The 24,484-nt window shown below is 36.8% G+C and overlaps 1 protein-coding gene across 5 annotated transcripts in view; it reads left to right on the plus strand.

Annotated features, from left to right (window-relative positions):
- The window catches only part of LOC126281330 (phosphatidylinositol phosphatase PTPRQ-like), a 410,186-nt gene that overhangs the window by 37,265 nt on the left and 348,437 nt on the right, over positions 1-24,484 (plus strand). For all 5 annotated transcript variants that reach the window (XM_049980191.1, XM_049980192.1, XM_049980188.1 and 2 more), the window contains one exon: positions 16,731-17,039. In XM_049980191.1, the coding sequence (XP_049836148.1) occupies positions 16,731-17,039 (309 nt within the window). The remainder of the gene's footprint in view (positions 1-16,730; positions 17,040-24,484) is intronic.

The following is a 24,484-nucleotide window of genomic DNA, read 5'->3' on the forward strand; positions in this document are numbered from 1 at the left end:
AAATTTGTTGTTAATAATCCAGCCCAATTCAAAAGTAATAGCAGTGTGCATAGCTATAACACCAGGAGAAAGGATGATCTTCATTATGCAGGGTTAAATCTGACTTTTGCACAGAAAGGGGTAAATTATGCTGCCACAAAAGTCTTTGGTAACTATGCAGGGTTAAATCTGACTTTGGCACAGAAAGGGGCAAATTATGCTGCCACAAAAGTCTTTGGTCACCTACCAAACAGCATCAAAAGCCTGACAGATACCCAACTAACATTTAAAAATAAATTAAAAGAATTTCTAGATGACAACTCCTTCTACTCATTGGATGAATTTTTAGATATAAATTAAGGGGGGCAAAGAAACTTAAACATTAGTGTCATGCAATATTTTGTGTAATGTAATATCTTGTACAGACATCTATTATTAACCTGACACATCATTATGAAGTGTCGTATTCATGATCTATGGAACAAGTATTAATCTAATCTCATCTAATAACAGCCTTGATACACCTGGGCATTCAGTCAAACAGAGCTTGGATGGCATGTACAGGTACAACTGCCCATGCAGCTTCAACATGATACCACAGTTCATAAAGAGTAGTGAATGGTGTACTGTGATGAGCCAGTTTCTCGGCGACCATTGACCAGACATTTTCAATTGGTGAGAGATCTGGAGAATGTGCTGGCCAGGGCAGCAGTCGAACATTTTCTGTATCCGGAAAGGCCTGTACAGGATCTGCAACGTGCAGTCGTGCATTATCCTGCTGAAATGTAGGGTTTCACAGGGATCGAATGAAGGTTAGAGCCATGGGTCGTAACACATCTGAAATGTAAAGTCTACTGTTCAAAGTGCCATCAATGCGAACAAGAGGTGACCAAGACGTGTAACCAATGGCACCCCATACCATCATGCCAGATGATATGACAGTATGGTGATGGCAAATACATGCTTCCATTGTGCGTTCATCACGATGTCACCAAACATAGCTGCAACCATCATTATGCTGTAAACAGAACCTGGATTCATCCGAAAAAATGATGTTTTGCCGTTCGTGCACCCAGGTTCATTGTTGAGTACACCATCGTAGGTGCTCCTGTCTGTGATGCAGCATCAAGGGCAACCGCAGCCATGGTCTCCGAGCTGATGGTCCATGCTTCTGCAAACATCGTTGAACTGTTCATGCAGATAGTTGTTGTCTTGCAAACATCCCCATCTCTTTACTCAGGGATCAAGATGTGGCTACACGATCCATTACAGCCATGTGGATAAGATGCCTGTCATCTTGGGATCCAGCACGGTGTTCCGAATTACCCTCCTTAACCCACCAATTCCGTATACTGCTAATAGCCATTGGATCTCGACCAAAGCGAACAGCAATGTCGCAATATGATAAACCACAATCACGATATTCTACAATCCAACCTTTATCAAAGTTGGAAATGTGATGGTACACATTTCTCCTCCTTACACGAGGTATCACAACAACATTTCACCAGGTAAAGCCGGTCAACTTCCATTTGTGTCTGAGATATCGGTTGGAAACTTTCCTCATGTCAGCATGTTGTAGGTGTTGCCACTGGCACCAACCTTGTGTGAATGCTCTGAAAAGCTAATCATTTGTGTATCACAACATCTTCTTCCTGTTGGTTAAATTTTGTGTCTGTAGCACATCATCCTTGTGGTGTAGCAATTTTAATGGCCATTAGTGTATATGCCAAGGTATACAGAGTTGTAATCAATACTATATGTCATGTCCAATGAGCGTAAAATAGTGTTTATATAAGTCACAAATGTGCAAAGAAAGTTCAATGTAAATCAGGTGTTTGACACTTCCATGAGTAGTTGACACTCACAGTAGTTAGATTTTGACCCGTTGATTATCTGCTTGTGCTCAACCTTAGTTCAGCATCATGGTATGTGACATACTGCAGCTGTATTCTTGTACATATTTTCACACTACTACATTCAACTTACAACTATATTTACTTGTGGTGTGGTCCTTTCTTAAGTTTATATGGTACCTAACACTAGACAAGCATTTATCTTTCTTCAGTTTAGTACATGTCGATGCATTGTTCCCCTGAAGAAAAAAACTTACTACTAACTTAAAACTAAATCTTAATAGATAAGTATTCAGTGGTTCAATGGTCACTAATATCTCTTTCATATGTTCAACCATGTATGCATCTACTTTAGTGTGCAGTCATTCTATCAAAAACTCATTTAATGTTGTGTGTGCCTCTCTACTTACCTTATAAACCTAAAAGATAAAGTGTATTATGCACATGATGTGACCTCTTATCCAGCTTGTTACTTATATTGTACTCACTTTTTTAACTGTAGCAAGAGTTTTCTGGTCCCTCAATTCTAATTAGTTTGTGTACTTCCAATACTATAAATTTGTAAATATATAGATATAATATACACACTAATGTAACTTCAGTAAATATTTTGTAGTTTAGGATCCCTTTCCAAGTATATAATCCCTTAGCTTATCTTTGTTTGTTTGTATTATGTAGATAATTGTAGTTGTAGTAAAGACTCTCTCCTAATTTTCCATGTCCTAGTTTATGCAATAGCCTTTATAAGCCTTTATAAATGCTAGTGCACACTGTAGCTCATAGGGTTTGTTTGTATCGAGTGCTCCAACACTTTCAACTGTATCTGGCATGCATGCACCTGCGGTTTGTTGACTAGCTTTCTCCCCAATGTGCATGCGCTGCTTTGCTCTGTTACCACTGTTGCCATTGCAAGGTGTGCATTGGAGTGCGCGCTACCGTGTGTTTCACAAGTTCATTTATTCATTTACAACTGGGCTATGTGCTATGTGTTTGAAGTATCATCATCCCTAGACACACAAAAGTAAAATTCTTCCTTGTTACATCCACTCACCTTAGCATTTACACGTTTGGCATACAAGAAAAAGAAAAAAAAAACATAAACAAAATTTTCTTAATCGACCAACAACATGAATTCTGGAATGTGATTTTCCAGCATCCTAAATCTAATATTATTATACATATATACAACTTACAGGGTATACCTACTATGATCGTATCTGATAAAGCAACTGTTGATCAAGCTCATGCCCCCACTCCCCTCCAAGGTCACAGAATGGGGGCCTACCATGACCAGCTCAAGTTTTCCAGCATTGTGGTGGCATTGATCTCTAGGTTAGGTGTAACTTTCATTATGTTGACCATTGGTGTTTGGTTACAGCTATTAGTGTCCTGGGAGGCTCTCAACTGAAATTCTCTTTGGCTATGTGTGTTATTTAGCTTATATGTGTTGCTTTTCTGGCTGAATTCAACTGTCTGTGGGGTATTCAGTTGCCTGTTATTGTTTTGTGTTTGCCAAGCAATCAGATGATTATTGCCAGTAGCTTGTGTCTGTACATATTGTACAGGCTGGCCATACGCTACTGCCCATTGTAATTGTTTTTGCTAAATTTTGCCCATTTCCTTTATATTCATGGCTTTCTCCATTGCCGTTGTGGCTACCATTACCATTACCATAGGTCTATGTGTGGCAAGGTTGCCATCTGTGTGGTACTATGAATCTGTTGTTTACTTATTGGTCCATAAATCTCTGTGTTGCTGTTGGCATATTAACAGGCTTCTGTTGCACTGGTCTCTCTTCATATATTAAATCTGTTGAGTCCAGTACAGATAGAAAGTATTTGGCATCATGTTCTGGGATGGTAATGAGTCTTTCCCTAATGTGGGAACTGAAAAATTGTGGAATCTTACGCGGTATATTGTGGTAGGACCACACTATCAACACATGATTTTGAATGAGTATAATACGAGTAGTTCCAGCACAATTTCAGCAAGACTTGTTTAGTAGTAACTGCTGAAAGATTACACACTGGAGATCTCATTTGTCTAGGGGTTCTTGAAGTTTTGTCTGCAAAATAATCATTCCAACAAGCATGGCCTGGGTTTTCTTCTTGTTTGAAATAAACACTACTGGATCTGAAATACTTTCTGCTAAAAATTATATTTATTCGTACTTCTTGTTTAGTAACTACACCATTTTCACTATGAACATTGATACTCAAAATGCATTATACTGCACTGGTCACATAAGCACGTCCATCTCCCTCCAATACTGACAAAGAAGTGGCAGGCAAGCCAACACATGCCTGGAAGTTGCAGACATTCCTGCATTCCAGATTCTTTAGTCTACTGACCTTAATTAACTCCAAAGATACATATAAATAAATACATATAAATATACAGCATTTAACATCTCAAACAAATTCATTATTTATCATAAAAGAAAATATTCATGATTAAATAAGTTAAACACATATTATGGCAACATAATGAAGTTACCTTAGCTCTTTACTCTAGGCATCATACTTTTCGCATGAGATAAACTTTATCTCCGACAGTTAATAACATTACAATAGCCAACCAGGACTTACAAGTGTACCCACTTGTCAGTCCAATACAGAAATTGCATCATTGTCTTGGCTTGTATACAACTTTTTATTACAACTGTAGTAAACTGTTTACTCTTTCATCAACTGTTGACTTCCTCCTTTGTCTCACAACATAAATTACATAAATACACATATAGATTTGTTGGCCAGAAATTTACTATAAAATAATACTTAAGTTAGAACATTTTCTCATATTAGAACAAACATAGTACTAACTCCTATATCATCAGTGAGGTTGCAAAAAGTATTTCAATTCAACAACACTATTCTCTCATGAGCCGTGTAAATTATGTGATATCAAAATTAAGAGGCAAAATAAGCCAACATAAAGTATCTGTGTTGTGTTATAAACACAGCTGAATAAAAACAGTTATCATGGTGAGCATGATGCAAAACGAAAGCACACTTGCATAACAAGAAACTATAGTCTATTAACTACAGAACATTTTCATAAGCATTATGGTCTATTTAAATGAATGAACAAGATTTCAAAAATTATGAGATTTGCTGTTCTCAAACTGTGGGGGTGGGTGACATGTTTTGTATCCTAGGATCATCAGTAAAATAAAATCCCTGATTTATCAAGTTTACATATTTTGCAATTCATTAAATACTGTACAGTTACTTAAACAAGCACATTGGAACCATTAAATCTAATTTTATAATAGAATTAAGTGACAATCAGTTTAGATACAACATCATTTTGTATGAGACATGTTACATGGGTTAGTATGGTGTTTGCAATTTGTTGCTGTGACTATCTCACAGCATTTAGTTTTTTTCCAGAAAAATTCTTTCCAGATAAAGGCATGTTTGTAGGAAAGTCTATTAATTCAGAAATAAGATTCACTGGTCTGAGATGAAACATAATTTCATACTGTGTAAACCCAGTAGAGCTATGCTGCAAGCTATTCATGAAAGCCTTGAAGTTGTTTACATGGTCGGACCAACTAGGGTGACTACAATACGTCCTACAAAGTCTCCCTATTTCTCTCATGTACCTTTCTGCTGGGTTTGAAGATGGGTTGTACACGGATATCAAGACGTGTTTTGTGTTAGTTTTTTCCATGAATGATTTCCAGTTTTTTGAAACAAATTGTGAACCATTATAAGATGGTATAGCTTTAGGTTTCCCTACGCTCTTGAAGTAATCTCCCTCAATCTTAGCAATAATCTCTTTACTTGTAGCTTTTCGAACAGGATAAAGTTTAATTATTTTGGAAAATACATCAACCATGATGAATATAAAACAATGGCCACCTTTGCTTTTAGGTAAAGGACCATAAAGTCTACAGCTACTAAATCTAATGGCTTATCTGGAATAATGTTCTGCATTTCTCCCTGACATGTTCTGTTGCTTACTTTTACTCTGTGATATTTGGTGCATGTTTATATTTCGTTCCTCACCTTCTTTACCATGTTATAAAAGTAGATATTTTCTTGTAACTTTTTTACACATTTCTTTATTCCACAGCGACTATAACTCTCATGGGTGTACTTTATTAACTTGTCTGCCTCACACTGTGGCTAACATAGCTTCCAATTGTCAGAGTCCACATCTGTTCTTCTAAAGAGTGTTCCCTTAAAGACCTTATAGTATTTGTCAAGTTTATCATATCCTTTTTTGCCTAAACAGTTCTTAACCAATTTCCAATTAGGATCGTTATTTTGTCCCCTCCTGAAGTTATTGCAAAGTGTCCTTATGAGCTTTTCATCTTGGATTCCCTTCATGTATCTTATTTTAAATTCCTTTTCTTCCTCCTGATCAAACATTTCCTGATCTCCTCCTACTGGTAACCTGGATAAAGCATCAGCTACTACATTTTCTGACCCCTTAATATACACGATTTCATAGTCAAACTGTTGCATGAACATTGCCCATCTGGTTAATCTACTGTGATACAGTCTACACTCCTGCAAGTAACTTAAAGCTTTGTGGTCTGAATACACTTTTATCTTGTGTCCTAACAGGTATATTTTAAATTTTGTAAACACCCAATGTACTGCCAGTAATTCTTTTTCTGTGACATTGTAAGTTCTCTCATGTTTAAGTAACATTCTGCTGGCAAATGCAATGGTACAATGAAGATTTTTTCCATTCACAACTTTCTCCTGAAATAGTTCTACTCCTAGTCCATAGTCACTACTGTCAGTGTGAAGACAAAATGGCAAACTAAAATCTGGTCTGTGTAAAAGACTGTTCTTACAAAGTTCATTCTTAATTTTATCGAATGCTTTCTGACACTCTTCAGACCAATTCCATGTAGCATTTTTTCTAAGTAAGTTGCTTAAACATGTGACATTAAGGCATTGTCCATTTATATATTTTCGATACAATCCACGGAGTCCATAGAAAGATTTCAATTGTTTTCGGTTTCTAGGAGATGGAAAGTTTACGATAGATTTTATTTTCTCAGGATCTGCACTTATCCCTTCCTTAGTAATGGCACGACCTAAAAATTTGAGTTCTGACATACCAAATTTACATTTTTCCAGTTTTAATGTCATCCCCCCCCCCCCCCCATTCTGAGTTTCTCACACACCTTTTTCAATAAATTCAAATGATCCTCCCAACTTTGATTTGACACTAATATATCATCTACATAAATTGTTAATTCTGACACAACTTCTTGGCCAAGTACATAGTCTAGTGCCCTTATAAATTTGGCGACTGATGAGTTCAATCCGAAAGGCACTACACAATACTTGTAACATCTCCCATTGTATAAGAAAGCAGTGTACTTTCTAGAACTCATTGCAAGAGGTACTAGATAAAACCTGAAGTTAGATCAAGGCTTGACATAATTTGGATATTTTTAAATCTGTATAACAACTCATCGATGTTCTCTGGGTGGTCAGTTTCTCTGTATAAACATTTGTTTAAGTGTCTGGAATCTAGTACTAATCTGACTTGCCCATTAAGATTATTTACAATGACTAAGGGATTATTATAAGGGCTTATACTCCTCTCAATGATTTCACACACTTCCATCTTTTGTAATTCTTTCTCCACTGCTACCCTTTTTAAGATTGGAATACTGTATGGTTTAGTAAAGAAACGTTCATATGGCTTAAATTGTAAAGTACATTGGTATCCAATTACTTTACCTGGTATATTGCTAAATACACCACTATATTCCCACAAAAATAATTTCAAATCTTGTTTTTGGTTCTCAGTTAGTTCTCTAGCTTTGGCTACTTTTTAATTTACCAACTTTTCAAACTCTATCTCATCTGTATCAAAATCTGTGGCATGGCTTTCAATGTACTTACCTTCTTTTGTAAATTCAATACTGTTCACAGTCTTATTCATACACAACACATTTGATGTAAGAAGTTACATAGTAATGACTTCACCAGTTGGTAGAGTCATCATTCATTTCTGTCCTGCCCAATCAGATGCTGCACTTACTTTTGTTATCCAAGACATGCCTAGGATAAAATCCTCTGTGAGATCAGGAATGACAAGACACCCATGTGACCATGATACTCCTTCAATTTCAAAAGTAATAAAAGCCCGACTCCTTATTGATTTACTGTGCTTCCTGGTAGCACCTCTTATTTAATTCCTACTACAGGTAACTCAACATAATCCTTATTAGTTTTCAGTTTTTTACTTAAAGATTCTGATATCCCAGATACTTGACTTCCTGTGTCCACTAAACACTTTCTTTTCCGTGATCCTAGCTGCACATCAATAAACGAACTGCTTACATCAAAGTCAAATTTTTTGTTAATACTCTCATGTAATAAGTCATCTTCAATTTCACTGAATCCATATCCCTTTCCAGTGTCCTTACCTCTATCATTAGTTAAACAAAAATTGCTCACTATCTGACATTTCATCATCTACTCCCCTAATGCTGTTAAGATTACCTGCTGTCAATTCCTTCTCGTTTTTCTTACATGTATCAAGATCAAATAACTCACTGACTAAAATTATGGCATCCTTATCATTCAAATTGTCAACTGTGTTCATGTGTACCTTGCTAATTTCATTACTATCCTCTTTTATATTAGTAATCCCTAAAGCTTCCAACTCCTCACTTACACCAATAAAACATATTTCTTCACTACTATTCCTCCTTTTCTTCCCAATCAACATCACAAAATTAATCCTCTTGATCCTCTGCACCCTTACCTTCCGTGTGCAGACACATATTTACACCATCTTTACTCGGTGCTCTTTTTATTACTAGCCCACCAGACTCTTTCATAAGTTCTCTAATTCCCAATACACTTTGATAATTTGAACAACTATTTTCCAGCAAGGTGCCCCTCTCAGCCCACTCATAGAATGAATCTAAGTTTAATTCTTCACAGTTTTCTAAGCAATCAGTGTCTTTAAATAACTTACCTTTTGTTTCTGGTTTATTTGTATGACATATATTCTTTGTAACAGATATTACATCAATGGGATAACACTTCTCTTTAAAAGAATTACTCACTTTGTCACTGGTATCTTTCTGTTTAGTTTGACAGTTTGGGTTGGCCCTTTCCATTTGTGTATAAGTAGCTCCTACCTTGCAGACTGCTAATGGAGCCATATTCAGTTTTTTAACTCCTGTTCAGTTCTCCCCATACCATTTGACTATTCCACTCCTTTGGTTTATTTCCAAAGTGTCTGTTACCAAATTGATTATGACTATTTCCATATTGACCTTTATAATAGAAATTGTGTCCTTGTGATCCCTTGAAGTTGTACTGTTTTATGATCTCTCTAATAGACTAATTTGGTAAAGCTGATGTCTGATGGTGGAGAATGCTATTTCTGTCTAAGTAAATGTAATGGATCTGCCTTTGACAGATCATTTTTTGTCCCTGCATCTGTAGTAACTATAGGAAAGAATTAAATGAATTTAGTGATCAGTGATTTGAATTTAATATCATTTGCCTCTTTGGGCTGTCATTAGGGAAATAAATACTATTTGTCTAGTTGAATTTATTTGTTTTATGCTAATAATGCTCAAAATTGCCTTTGGTATTTGGTACTTTTTTGTACATAGTACACAGTTTTCACTGTTTCTTTTTCTCCGTTGCACAGTTACACTGCAATTTTAAGTCTTGATCCAGTTATCTGCTTTAAATGTTAGCTGCCCTTTCACTCAGTTGCGCATGTAGTTGCCCATGACCCATTGTACAGAAAAACCCAGATTCATAGAGTAACAACAATGAAGGAAAAGGCAGACTGCTACTTACCTTAAAGAAGACTCATCAACTTGCAGTCAGGCCCAATTAAAAGATACTCACTTATAGCTTTTAGCCACTACCTTCATCAGTAAAACACACACACACACACACACACACACACACACACACACACAGATACACACATGCTCAAGCAAGCACTCCTCATGCACACACGACCACAACTCCAGCTTATTGGCAAAACACACACACACACACACACACACACACACACACACACACACAGATACACACATGCTCAAGCAAGCACTCCTCATGCACACACGACCACAACTCCAGCTTCTTGGCCCAGTATGCGGCAGCGGGATGTAAGCTGGAATGTGGAAGGGGGGAGGGGGAAGGGAAGGGTAAGTGATAGTAGTGTATAGGTGGGGAGAGAGAGACGAACGCTGTCTGGTGGAGTGTTCAAGGACTAGACTGCCAACAGACACAGCATCAGGAGGGTGTGGTTTAGGTATGTGGGGAAAAAAAAGGTGAAAAAAGGAAGAGGAATGGGGAAAGATGGGTGCAAATAAACAGGGAGGGAGATCAGAAAGGGAGGAGATGAGAAGACAGAGGGGTGGCAACTGTTGGATGGAGGGCCTGGGTTCAGTGTGTTACTGTAGGTCGAGGCCAGTATAATTACAGAAGTGGAGAAAGTGTGGTAAGGATAACACCCATCTGTGCAGTTAAGAAAAGCTGACTGCTTCACTACCCAAGCCATCTGGATCCTTCCTTCCACCACCAGCTTTTCTGAACTGGTCAGATGGGAGTAATCCTTACAACACGTTCTCTGCTCCCATAATTATCCTGGCCTCAACCTACAGTAATATACTGTCCCCACACCATCTGCCCAACAGTTTCCACCCCCTCTATCCTCTCATCTCCTCCCTATTTTTATCTACCACCCTGTTTGTTCGCAGCCTCCTGCCAATGTATCCAACTGTCTTTCCACACTCCCCTCCCTTTTTTCTCCTTTTTCCCCACCTCCCTGCCCCAACCCCCTGATGATTCATCTGTTGACATTCTATTCTCTGCACACTCCACCAGCATTTGTCTCTCTCCCCACCTGTACACTACTATCCCTACTCCTTGCCTGTCACCTTGAGACTGCTGCTTGCATCTTTCATGATGTTGCATTCCAGCCAGAGATGCTACAGTTGGCGGTCCTGCTTGTGTGTGTGTTGATGGTGTTTGTGTGTGTCTCCCTCTTACTGACAAAGGCAGTGCCCGAAAGCTATATGTGAGTGTCTTCTCATCATGCCTGTCACCAACTTGATGTGTCTTCTTTATGGCTAGTTTCAATCTGTCTTTTCCTACATTGTTGATATTCTTACCTGGAGTTTCCATTGTTAGATTCATAGAATAAGAATTTTTGGTGTGAGAAATAAATTTATCATCTACTTTGTGTTTTTGACAAACTTAGTACCATATTTAATCATTACTTCCTAGATCATAAAGGTTTCCTTTCTTCATGCAAATTGACATTTCTTTCTTCATGACTGGTGAGCTTTTTGCATTAAGTTTGTCAGTTTAGCTCAGATGACTTTGATCAGTATGTACTATGGTGAAGTGTTGTTTTGCTTCAGGTAAATTATGCTAAATAATGTAACTAAGTCAACATTTACAGTTGTGTTAAATTTTGTATTTTCCATTGTACTTAAACCTTACTGATTTTGAATGCTTTATTGCACTTGTGACCATCATGACAGCTCACACCTATTTCATGAATAACAGCTGGATTTAGGAATAAATTATCAGCTGCTCTTGCACTATGTCTTTATATTTTTACTGGCAATACAACTAAGAACTGGATATCACAGCAAAACTAGACATCCATAACCCTATGTGTCATCAGTCAGAACCACCAACTCTGATATTATTTACACATAAGGAAAAATCCAATTTAGGGAATAAAGACAGGGGATTTATAAAATGGTTATCAGTTTCATTTGTTAAATATGAATAATGGAAAAAATGATTATGATTTTTCAATTAGTCATTAATGTTCCTTTTTTGTATGACATGTGTACACTTTTGTGTTTATATAGGGAATTACTTTAGCAAATAAAGAGCAGTTTCGAGGGGGGAAAAAGAAAAAAAAGACAAAAAAAAGAAAAAGTAACTTTCTTTAAGAAACAGGTAGCTTTTTTGAAGAGTGTGAAATTCTCACTTAAAATAACAAAACTGTTTTCTGTATTTTCTAGTTACAAATCCCATTGAAGAAGTCATGTATGATTTGCAAGACATGTATAATACTGTTATTAACAGATAGTGTTAGGTAATGCACTGCATAATCCAATGAAATTTTGATCATACATTAAGAATATCTGTGAATGAAGTTAGTGTCCAAATGTAAGAATGATGGAAATTACTGGCTGCAGCAAAATAACAATGGAAATTCCTGGCTGGAGCAAAACAATAGTGGCATTTCCTGGCTGGAGCAATAAATATTTAAAATTTCACTTTCAGAGGAAATATGGACAGTGGCTGTTTAATAGGTTTACTGGTATCAGAGGAGGAGATGGCATGGGAGATCTTTTTATTCATGAGCTAACTCAATAAAGGCTCTGGTAAAGTTAACAGCATGTTTCAACAACTTCTGCTTTCCACTGCAAATGCAGCATCTGTAGATGGTGAAACTGTAAGAAAGAGACTTTTTGACATGGAATGCATGACAGCTGTCAAAGTGGAGGTGCTGTTGGTGATTGGTGTGTCTTATACGATGTCACGTAGAAGAAGGTGTAAGTAGATGAATGACGAACACTAACCTCACTTAACGAAGGTTTATTCAGCCCATCACATACAAGAGCACAGAGCAAACTTGCCATTAATGGGTACTTCTAGAATGTACTCAAACTGCATATAGAAATTACAATTTTACAGTTTAGGTGAGTTTTGAACTTGCAGCCCTCCATGCAACAGTCTACTATCGTAACCACTACACTATGGCAACTGTGCTCTCCAGCTTCTTCTGTGACAATAAGTGTACGTATATTTGTGGAGCCATCTGTGAGTGAGATAGGGATCAACATCTAGGAAGATCACTTATTGAGTTGAGAGGGAGAAGATGAAGCAAATTTGGGAATTGATGTTGAAATTATGGAGGAAAGATCAAAGGTTTCTCTGCCATGAGCCCAGATCATGAAAATGTCATCAATGAATCTGAACAAGATAATGGGCTTTAGGTGTTGCCTGGATAGGAAGGACTCCTCAAGATGGCCAATAAATAATTGGACATATGATAGTGCCATGCAAGTACCCATGGCAGTACAATAGATTTATATACCGTCTTGGCTTTTGAAAGTGAAATATTTGTGAATCAGGATGTTGTTTGCTAGGAGTACTAGAAAAGAGGTAGTGGTTTAGTATCAAGAGGATGTCAGGTATGGGAGTGTTTCATGATGCAAGGAGATGGGCATGGGGAATGTTGGTGTGTAAGGATGTTGTGTCCACAGTGACCAACAAGGAGTCTGGTAGTAATGGAATAGGAGCTGTAGAAAGGCAGCAAAAGAAGTGAGCAGTGTCTCGAATGTAGGATGGGAGGTTATGGAGAACAGATTAGAGGGATTGGCCAACAAGGGCAGATGTTTGTTCTTTGGGAGCATTGTACCCAGCCACAATGGGACAACCAGTAGCGAGACCTGTGGGGTTACTCACATGGAGTTTGGGAAGTAGGTAAAAGGTAGGAGTGTACCGGGGGGCTTCTGGTGTGACAAGGGAGATGGATGCAGGAATCAGATTTTGGGATGTCTTAAGGCATTGAGGAGATCCTGGAGTTCATGTTAAACATCTGGTATGGAATCATTGTCATAAGGTTTCTAAGCAGAGGTGTTGGAAAGTTGACAGAGACACTCAGCCTCATTGTCACTATGATTTGTGACCACTCTGGTGAAGCCTTTCTCTGCATCAAGGTGGTGTAATATAATGTGGCAAAAATGATTTTGTGTGGTGAAGTTTGTGATATGTATTGTTGCTTAACACAAGACAAACAGAATATCACATCACATTTCAGATATCCTCCACTAAATAAATAATAAGTATCTTGTGTAGTCTATGGTGCTCCTTCTTAATGCTGCCCTAGGTTCATCTTGATGTTACCGCATCGACACTTGGGAATCATGAAATGGTTAAAAAAAATTACGGTATTTCTTGTTCACTAACAGTTTTATTTTGCACACTATATGTTTGGTGGCAAACTACATGCATAAAATTGACTTAACACTCTCTCATGACTGATGTAAGATAGACTTCAGACTAACTTAGACTGACCTAAGACTGACCTCAAAACTGAAAAACTATGGCGGTATACAAATCACCTTTATTCACTAAAATAAACGTGAATAATTTCATACAAAGACAGGAAAGAAACTGTTTCTATTAAGACTATAAATTACTTGTTTCATCATTGCAACAATATATTTCATTAATTTGCATTTATTGTTTTACTTACTTAAAGGATTCAATTAATTAAATATTGTATGAGTAAAACTTTACATTTATATGTATTAGTAATTACAATTCCATTAACTAACACCAATAGAAACATGAGTATTCTTAATTCTGACTGAAAAATTATCGTGTCATACTTCTATTAGAGATAAGATTAGTTTTTAGCTTGAATACATAAAAATAGCTGTCTCTCAATCACTCGAAATATTAGAACTTTAATTGTTAATTGCTCCATAATTACAATAGCAAAATTATTCCTACCATGTGCCTGAAGTTTGTATAATGTACAAATTGTGATGGTACATGAGCTTTTAATCCAACATATTTCCTTCATTCTGCATATTGGTGAGGCCCAATGTGAACAATGTCAAATAGTTATAGCTTAAATTAGTGAAAATTACTAATTTGCTGCAAAAGAAAATCTTCATTGTATTCGAGTCCAGGTAATCAGGTAACCAGGAAAGACAAAATCAAAGCAGCAGTTTAAATTGGTGTAAATCACTGATAATACAGATATGCCCTCTTTGGGAGAGTGGGGATGAGACTAGAAATGGATACAGGATCCCAGAAGGGTTGTGGTTTTACAGTGGGAAAGTCTGGATTGGTTTTCAGATTATGGAAAGCTGTGAGTTCCATAGGATTTCTGTTGCACTCACTGAGAAGGGGCTTAGGAAAAGAAGACAAGGCAAGATTAGAAGTGAGAAATTCCTGAGAGATGGAAGGGGAGAAGGGGCATAGTTGGAGGTATGTTGTAACTGTTTTAAACAAGCTTCTTTGCAACATTTTAGTTGGATGTTATTAGTGAAGTTCATAGCAAAGAAATGTTTCCACAGCAAATAAATGAGTAAAGGTAAGAAGGTCCTTTACTAGTCCATCAAGGCTGCACTTAGGTTTTGAGCCAAAAGTGAGGGCTTTAGGAAATACTGAGAGTTCTGCAGGGGTCAGAGTTTTGGTGGAAAGTTTGACAATAGCATTATAGGAAGGATGTTCAAGAGCAGCATGTTTCATAGAGGGTGGAGAAAGTTTCTGGGGATATGAAAGATGGGTAAAGTCAGCAAGGTATGACTGGGGAGCTCATAGGAGTTGATTTTGGGCAGGGGTTGGATCAGAGTGATCATAAGACAGCCGTAGCTTAACAGCTTCCTCAGATAGTACTGACAATGTTGTTTCAATTGTTGAAGTACAAAAGTTTCTATTTCAGTTAAAGTATTCAGAAACTTGTAGTCTCAGAGTTAAAGGATTTTGTGAGAGAAGTAGAGACTGTCATGTATAGTTTGCAGTTGGAATATATTATTATAAAGGATCATATTGGTGAAGGTGAGAGACTGATGGAACTGGAAAAGGTGAAGGTTGTTGCAGCAGGGTAGGTGACAGCCTGAAATGCCAATTGCAATCGTAAACCCATTAAGTGGAAGACCATGTGCCATACAAGATTTCGGAAAGAAGATGTGTGATTGGAGTTTTGGCACAGCAAAAGGGATTTTTTGGAATTGCTGGAGGAAGAAGAAACAGAGATTCTTGGTTTGATGGTAAAAAGACAAAAGGAATGATAGAAAAATGTTAGATAAGTTTAAGAATAAGTGGTGAAAACCTGTGATTGAAGTGTCATAATGGAAATAAATGGTAGGTGCTGTTAGAGAGCTAAGGGAGTTACAAGAAAGGTCAGAAAATGTTTATAGAAACAGGATGTTGTAGGTGCACTTATAAACTGACATGTTTCATTGCAGATTGATATGTGTTACAGTAAGTAGTGTCCAGACTGTTGTGGATGACACAGGTACTGAAATTGACATCAAAGCAAACTAAACAAATGCTGGACTTTGTTGCCAAATGTTTGTTAAGAAGTTTAATTTATTGATAGGATAGTTGAAAATGCAGTCTGTTTACAAAGCAGATTTCTTACAAAACACTTGTTTGACCAATCTTAAAATACTGCTCAAATGTGTAGGACTCATACCAAATAGGACTACCAGGCTATTTTGAATTTATATAAAGAAGGGCAAAACAAATGCTCACGTGTTTGTTTGAGTTGTGACAGTGAGTGACTAAATCACTGAAAATCTGAAGTGACAGATGCTTGAAGACAGTCTACTGCAAAGGTGCACTTACATAGTTTACAGAACCCAGACATTTTCCCCATGCTCTGTAGGTAAATGGAATGGGATGGTATTCTCATATGTGGTATAATAGGAAATACCTGATCCCACACACTTAACAGTTGTTTGTGCAGTACTGATGTTGATGTACATGCATACAGTCATTTTTATAACCATTCTTCAGGTTATGGAATTATTGTATCTGGTAATATATAACACGCAGTCAGTGCAAGAACTCCAATCACTGCATGTTGGTGGAAAGTGTCTGCCACGATGCAGCCACATGGTAGGAATGCCAACTCTCTTTCAACCTTAACGGCCTTTCTCCGCATTCACATTTCTCTTTGTTTTGAGCCTATAGGCCTCTAGATGTAATATTTAATATGCATTTCAGAACTGTGCCCCTCTCATTACATATATACTTTTGTTGCTTGTATTGTTGCCAAATTTGTAATTAGTCATTGAACATAGTTCTCTGATCGTGCTGTCATGATTATTCATAATCAATAGAATTAAATGCTATCTTTTCATTCCAAGAATGTATTTTGTTTCAGACTCTGTGCAGAATCTTACTGTGTCAGATGTGACATCATCATCTTTTATTGTTTCCTGGGAGCCACCAGTCTATGGGACTGAATCATTTATTGAAAGATATTTAGTTTACATAAATTGTTCAAATGCAGCCTCAGAAGATACTTGTGAGATAGACTGTTCACAAATTATAGATAGTGTAGATGCAGATCAGACTGTTTATATCTTCCAAAATGCTACACCTTTCACCACATATGAGGTGACAGTCCAACCAGAATCTAATTTAGGAAGTTGGTTGCCAGCTACTACAGGGCTACGTACTGATGAAGACTGTAAGTATATAACACAAATATGGAACATTTTCCTTTTTGACACAATAAGGTTTGGAGAATTTTTAAACATAATTTATGAATTTGTTATAAAATAAATATAGTAGTGTGGATCATGTACAAGAAAGAACAGTTAATCAGCAAATTCCCTTAAAATGCAAGGCTCATATATAAAAAGGATGAACATGAATTATCAACACAGGAACAGAGCAAGTAGAATATCAGGAGACATGCTGCATCTTTGAGAATATCAGCCAGAAATCACTGAAATTGAACTTCTAGGTGGGTACAACTTAATATCGCACAACTAAGAAATATAAAAGAAAAAAGGGGTGCCTACACATGAAAGTCATAACTAACTTCTGTGGTCTATGAATTAGTGAGTACTGTACTCAGCCACTCTCTCTATTTCGTATATTCATTAGGCATTTATGCTGAACTCTGTGGCTGTCAATACAGTTTAGGTATTAACTAGGAAGCTGCACTATCATTGTACAGATATCACTAAGGATTTATAGCTGCACAACTTGTTTGGCGCAGTGGTAAGAGATTATACACATAAATTTTCTTCATGCACCCATCTGCCTATTATTGATAACTGTATAAAATCCCTACTGTATTTTCTGAGGTAAATAGCGTTCATAAATACACAGAAAAATGTTGGTGGTAGTAATTTTAGCAATTAATGTAATGACCACAACCAGCAAGTGATTTAATTGAATTATTTGTATGATACAATGGCATTATTGTGATTTGTTGCTGTGATATGAAATGAATCAGTGTAACAATTATTCTACATTTCCTCACTGAAAATATGCCAACATGTTGACCATTTACAGGATTGTTGTAAGTTTTTATTTTTATTCCATACATACATGCATTGATTTGCACACACACACACACACACACACACACACACACACACACACACACACACACACACACACACACCCTGCAATTAGACTATATTATTACATATTCAGAAATTCTTCTGTGGAGTCATGTGAGTTGCCAAGCAGACATGATTTCAGATTGTGTTTGAAATTAATTTATTATCTTTTTAATTCTTCTTAGGTGCTCAGAGTTGTAATGGCTGACTTCCACACTCCTTCCTGTGTTACGCTAAGACTGAGTAAACTCATTTCTCCTTCTAGTATTATGTTCATGAATGTTGATCTTGTTTTCAAATTCTGAAAGATTGTAACATTTGGTTTCCAGTTCAGTGACAGGCCATTTTCAGAGGCTTAGTTATTAATTTGCAAGAAAATTTTATTTACATTTACAAGTGTTTAAGTTTCTCCATTAGGCTTGACTATAATACTTGTGTCATCAGCAAAGAGAACTATTTCTGCTTCTTTGATATATGATAACATATCATTTATATGCAACAAGAATATAAACAGACCCATTGTTGATCCCTTTGCTAGATTTAGCTTATAGTAATGATACCACAATCTTAAGATCCTGTTTCATTGTGTACACTGCCTGTGTTTCTTTATGTGACATACTACATACTTCTAGTTAGATATTATGAAAACCAGTACCTAGCAAGATCTCTACCACAATATATGAGCTTCTTTAGGACAGTACAATGAACTGTGCAGTCAAATACTTTTGTCAAGTCATTGAGATACAAGGGTGCCCATATCATCCAGGGCAAGTGTGGTAGGAGTGGGGGTGGGATGGGACATAAGGGGTGAGGCGAATCTCTGGCTATCAGGAAAAAAAAAGGGAAATGGCATAGCCAGTTGCCTCTCTTTCAAGAAAATAATTTAAAAGTTGGTATTATCCAGGTTAAAAATAGCGCAGGAACTGGAACTTTTTAATGGGCACTAAAAGTCACCATTCGTCTTTGAAAATATTAAAAACACTCCATATCCCCAGGTCTTGTCCCACCCTCCCCCAAACACTACTGTGTGGGTGCTCTTGAGAAGATACATATGGCTCAATAAAATCTTATGTAATCTGATTCATGAACTGAGCAAATAGCATGTTTCATGGAATGACCCCTTTTGAATTCCAAACTCAGACTAAGTATGTTATTATGAGAGAGATGTGATATGGTTCATGCACATGTAATCTTCTCTAGTACATTTGGGGGGTAGGCAAGAAGTGAGATTTGTCAGTAATTATTAACATCTGTCTTGCTACCTTTCTTGTAAATATGTCTGACAGTAGCATATTTCAACAATATTAGGAAAAGCATAGATTGATACTCATTGTAAACATGCCCTGTTGAGTTGCAGGAAGACACAACAAAATGCCTGGTTCACATTATAGCTTTTGGCCAAAGCCTTCTTCAGCAAAGAAAACACACATACATTCACACAAGCAAGCACATGTCATGCATCATGACTGCCATCACCAACAGCTCCAACCAGAAACATTTCAGTTTGTCTGGAAATACCCCCTGTAATAGTGATGTATTCTATTGGAACTAGAACAGTGAAATTAGTAATTCTGAATATGCAAAATGCAGGAATAACATCCATTAAACTACATAGAACAGTGCAATACAGCCCATAGTTAAAGTAATGCGTTAGAGTATACAAAGCACTGTCATAGAGGTCCATTATGCTCCTTCCAGCACACGTTGCCACATACACACTTGCAAAATTATCTCCACTTCCCCTTTGAACAGATATTTAAAATGTCACTTTCACAATTCAAACCATATTGTCTCACTATCTTCCAAAATTTCTCCTTTGTCAAGGGTTTGGTTAGTATGTCTCTTCTGTGCATAAATAGTCTACTTCAGTACTCCCTTTCTCTTTGTAATCCCTTATAATATAGTGCTTTATATTGATGTGTTTGGTTGTGTCACTGGTAACATTGTTTCCAGCTATGTTTATGGCTCCCTTGTTGTCACAGATTATCTTGGTGCTTTTCCCACTAATATTAGGCCCTATATCACATTAGAGTCATGATCCACAGTGCATCTTGAATTGTGTGTGACAGTGCTCAAGGACACTGATTTCTGTCTTCTACATGACCACCTCCCATTAATCTAAAACAACATCCAGTAATGGAATGTCTGCTCTCCTACTCACTTCCCCAAACTGCTTGACTACAGCTCTCAAGCTTTATATTTATGTTTTTACAACGTCTTAATTCATAGTCTGTTGTTTCCTTTAGATATCTAAATATCCATTTAACAGCTCTCCAGTGTTTATCTTTTGGGCTTTTGCAGAATCTGCTTACAACACTTGTTTGGAAAGCAATATCAGGCTTTCATGTTTCTGACAAATATAAATGGCTCCCTACTGCCTCTAAATATGGTTAATTTTCATTGTGCTGCACATGTTCTTCATTGGTCATTAACTTACCTCCTGGTTCCATAGTTGTAGAAATGGGTTTACAGTCATTCAGGCCAAACATTTTCAAAATTTTCTTTGTGTGTGACAATAGGTTATGTGTAACTCTTCTGTCTTCTTATTTTTAAAAACCTTCACACCAGAATAATATTTTACCTCTCCCAAGTCATGCATGTTAATCTTGGTTTTTAACTGCCTTTCAAAATTGCTCATCTGTTCTTCATCTTTAATTAGAATGAAGTAATCATCCATCCATGCAGCTGGTATTGTGACCTCTTCTTTACTTCTTCTAAGGCTCTGCCTTAGATTGTTTCATACCCATCTTTAGCAAGGTTTTCATGAAAACACCCATTCCAGCAATGGCCACTCTGTTTCAGTCCATAAATACTTTTCTTCAATCATCAAATCACCTTTCTTCCTACATGAGTTTTTCTAGCTTCTTCTGGTGGTATCCCATATATTTCTTCATCTAATTTCTCATGTAAGTAAGTTGTCATCACATTCATTTGGTGAATTAGTACATCTTGTTTTATTGCCAGGGCTAAAAGGTACCTAAGTGATTCATATTTTACCACAGGTGCAAATATTTCTCTGTAGTCTATCCCTTCTTTTTGTGAACATCCCATGACTACAAGTCATTCTTTATATTTTGGTGCTGCACACTAAACACCCACAGTGGTTGTACTGGTTTTTTACTTTCTAAGATTTCAATCCACTTGAAAGTTTCATTTTGATAAAATGACTAATTCTCTTTCCACAGCTTCTTGCCATCACTGAGAGTTAGGATCACTCATAGCCTCTTCAACTGTTGTAGGTTCATTATTAAAAGTTTGAGCCAATACATATATTTCATAATCAGGGTATTCTTTAGGTTTAGATAAATGAGAAGAATATATCAAAATATTTTCTTTCTCTTCTTCATCCTCTAGAACTTCATCTGCATAGAATGTATCTATATGTATTCATTGTCATCTTCTTCTTCCTCTTCTTCATTTTCTGCTTCTTAGCCAGAATTGGTATTTCTTCAGCTTGATGATGTTAAAGAAGTGGCTGTACTCTCTTGATGATACTCTTTTATTTTGTTTTTATCATTGCCAAGGAATACAACATCTCTGCTAGTCAATATCTCCTTATTCATAGGATTCATGAGTCAGTAACCTTTGAGTCTCCACAACAGCTTACAAAAATATATTTCTTAGACTTTGGATCCCATTTTCTCATCAATTGTTTCAGGATCTGTAACATAGCTTTGTATTCAAAAACTCTTAACTTACTTAGATTTGGCTTCTTCTCTATCCACCCATCGTACAGAATTCTATATTTTACCACTTTGGTAGGCAATCAAATGCACAACTGTTGACACCACCTCTGCCCAAAAACATTACGGTAACCCAGCATCAATCAACATATCAACATACTCCTTGCTGTTTCAAAAGTAGTCCTATTTGCTCTCTCTGCCACTCCATTCTGGGCTGAACTGTATCTGGTGATGGTTTGGTGGCTAATTCCTACCTCCTTCAAATGTTTCTTGAATTTTTGATTGGTATACTATGTCCCATTATTAGATCTGACAATTTTGATCTTCTTTCCCATTTCTCTTTCTACCATATTATGAAAGTTCTCAAAAATATCACTCACTTTATCTTTAGAACTTAGAAAATAAACATTGTTAAATGTTGAACTGTAGTCTATAAAGGTAACAAAACAATGGCTTCCTCCTATAGATTCACACTCCATCTATCCACAAACATCTGTATGTATTGACTGCAAGATGTCAGTACTTCTGCTCTGGTTGGCTTAAAGGGTAGCCTAGTCTGTTCCCCTTGTATACATATTTTGCATATTTCTTTATATTTATTGCAATCTTCCATTCCTGCCAGCATAATAATGACATGCATTTTCTGTTTAGGTGCCCAGTCTTCTTCTATGCCATAAGAAACCTACCTTTTGCAGAGTACACATAATGGTTTGCAACTTCACCTATGCCTTTAGCAGTAACTAAGTTGAAAATTCCCCTTTCATTTGTTGCCTTAGCTATAAATTCCCCACATTGGCCAACTTTTTTTTGCCACATTTACATCAAAGGTTATTCTGTTTCCCTTCTTCGCTATTTCACTTACAGGTAACATGACTGCAACATCTTTTACATAGTAAACATCACGTGCTATAATTTTTTCTTGTTCTACATTAAGATAAATTTTCCCAGGAAGCTCATACTGTGCTTGGAACCATCTATGTCTGTGGGTATACCATATACATTTTATTAGCAACATCATAAAGAGCTGTTTTATCTCTAATAATATGCACTGATACTCCTGAATCTAATATCCATTCTGGTTCTCTATTACTAATTACTCCAAAAGAGTAATAAATTGAAAGTGCCTTACCCTGATCAGCAATTCTCCTCTCTGGACTATTTGCATCACACCTTTCTTCCTCTATACTTGGCCTTTGCAGCATGGGGAAGTGATGTTACCCATCTGCTGACAGTTGTAGCACTTGGCTGGTTTCTTCTTTTTGTCTTAGAGTGAACTTGTTTTATTCTCTGAATTAAGTCACAATGACTACTTTTCACAAACTGTAGGAGCTTCACTTTTATGCTGTCTCTCATAATTGGTATGCCTGAGCTTTCCAACACCATAATTGTGGATGCCTATTATTCAGGCATTTCTGCTAACAATAATGTATCTACCCATTCATTGTCTATCTCAAACCTAATGTTCTTTAATTGATTTGATGTGGATATTGTCTTGTTGACATATTCATCCAAATTTTTGCAGTTATCAGTTGAGTGATTATAAGTTCACACAGTAATACAACTTTTCTTGTTAGACCACCATCTTGAAATGTACTCTGTAACTTGTCCCAAACTTCTTTTACCATCACAGCTTTCTCTATGTGTACGTATTTTAATGGATCAATCAATAATATCACCTTTGATCTTTTCTTCTGGCCCTTATTTGTGTAATTTTGCTCATTGGGCTTCAGTGTACCATTGACTAGGTCTCACAAGTTATCCAGTTGTAAATATTCTTCCACAACAAATTTCCAAGTAGCATTGTTCTCACAACCCACATGTCTCTCTGTTCATGGTATTTGTGCCACACTCATTTTCACAATTATTTTTACTGGTAGTAATTGCAATATTAAATAACACCACAATCAGCTCATTGTGATAGTTTCACTACACACTTCCATGACTATTGCAATGATATTTCCTTCTATATGTCAGAATACTTACTGTGAACACATTTTCTGGTGCCCGGGCCCATAAACTGTTGGAACTAGCACAGAAAAATAGGTAATTCTGAGTATGAACAGTGCAGGAATAAGGCAAGATTCGTTTTAACATCCATTACATAGAACAACACATTACAGTCCATAGTTAATGCTACATCACAGAGTATACAAAATACAGTCATAGAGGTCCATTACACTCCCATGCAGTACATTTTACTGCATACACATTCACATACAAAATTATTGTTCATATATCCCCAGCATATTCCATATGTAACTGAATATATTGCATAATTGTAAAGAACAGAATTTAAATACGTATGAATTCTCTGAAAGTTTTTGGTTTTGGGTGAGTTAATTACATTCTTACTTTCCATGGCAGTGCATGAAGTAATTGTGATTTTCTTGTTTGCTTCTTGCACATACACAAAACTCTCTCTCTCTCTCTCTCTCTCTCTCTCTCTCTCTCTCTCTCTCTCTCTCTCTCTCTCTCTCTCTCTTGCACACACACACACACACACACACACATACATACACACACACATACACACACACCCTTAGGCACAGACATACCTAAAATCCTAATTGGTCAACATTTATAAACACTTATAACATGTAAGGTGAACCTGCTACTTTTCAACAAATTAACCTCCCAGGCCAAGGGCCTGAATATGTACTTGCATACTGTAAGTGTACTCACTGTTGGTATCCTGATGACTTATTGACGAGCTGCAAACTAATAGGTTAAACTGTTTGCTCTGCCATTTATTGACAGTGGCAATACTACTCCATCAGCTAACTGTAGACATATCTGTGCTGACCTATGTTTGAGATCTTTGTCTGAAAATGAGCAAGTTGGACAAAATCACAAGTTTTTTCGTACAGTCTGAGTGA

The sequence above is a fragment of the Schistocerca gregaria genome, chromosome 7, assembly GCF_023897955.1.
Source record: "Schistocerca gregaria isolate iqSchGreg1 chromosome 7, iqSchGreg1.2, whole genome shotgun sequence".
Taxonomy (NCBI): Eukaryota; Metazoa; Arthropoda; class Insecta; order Orthoptera; family Acrididae; genus Schistocerca; species Schistocerca gregaria.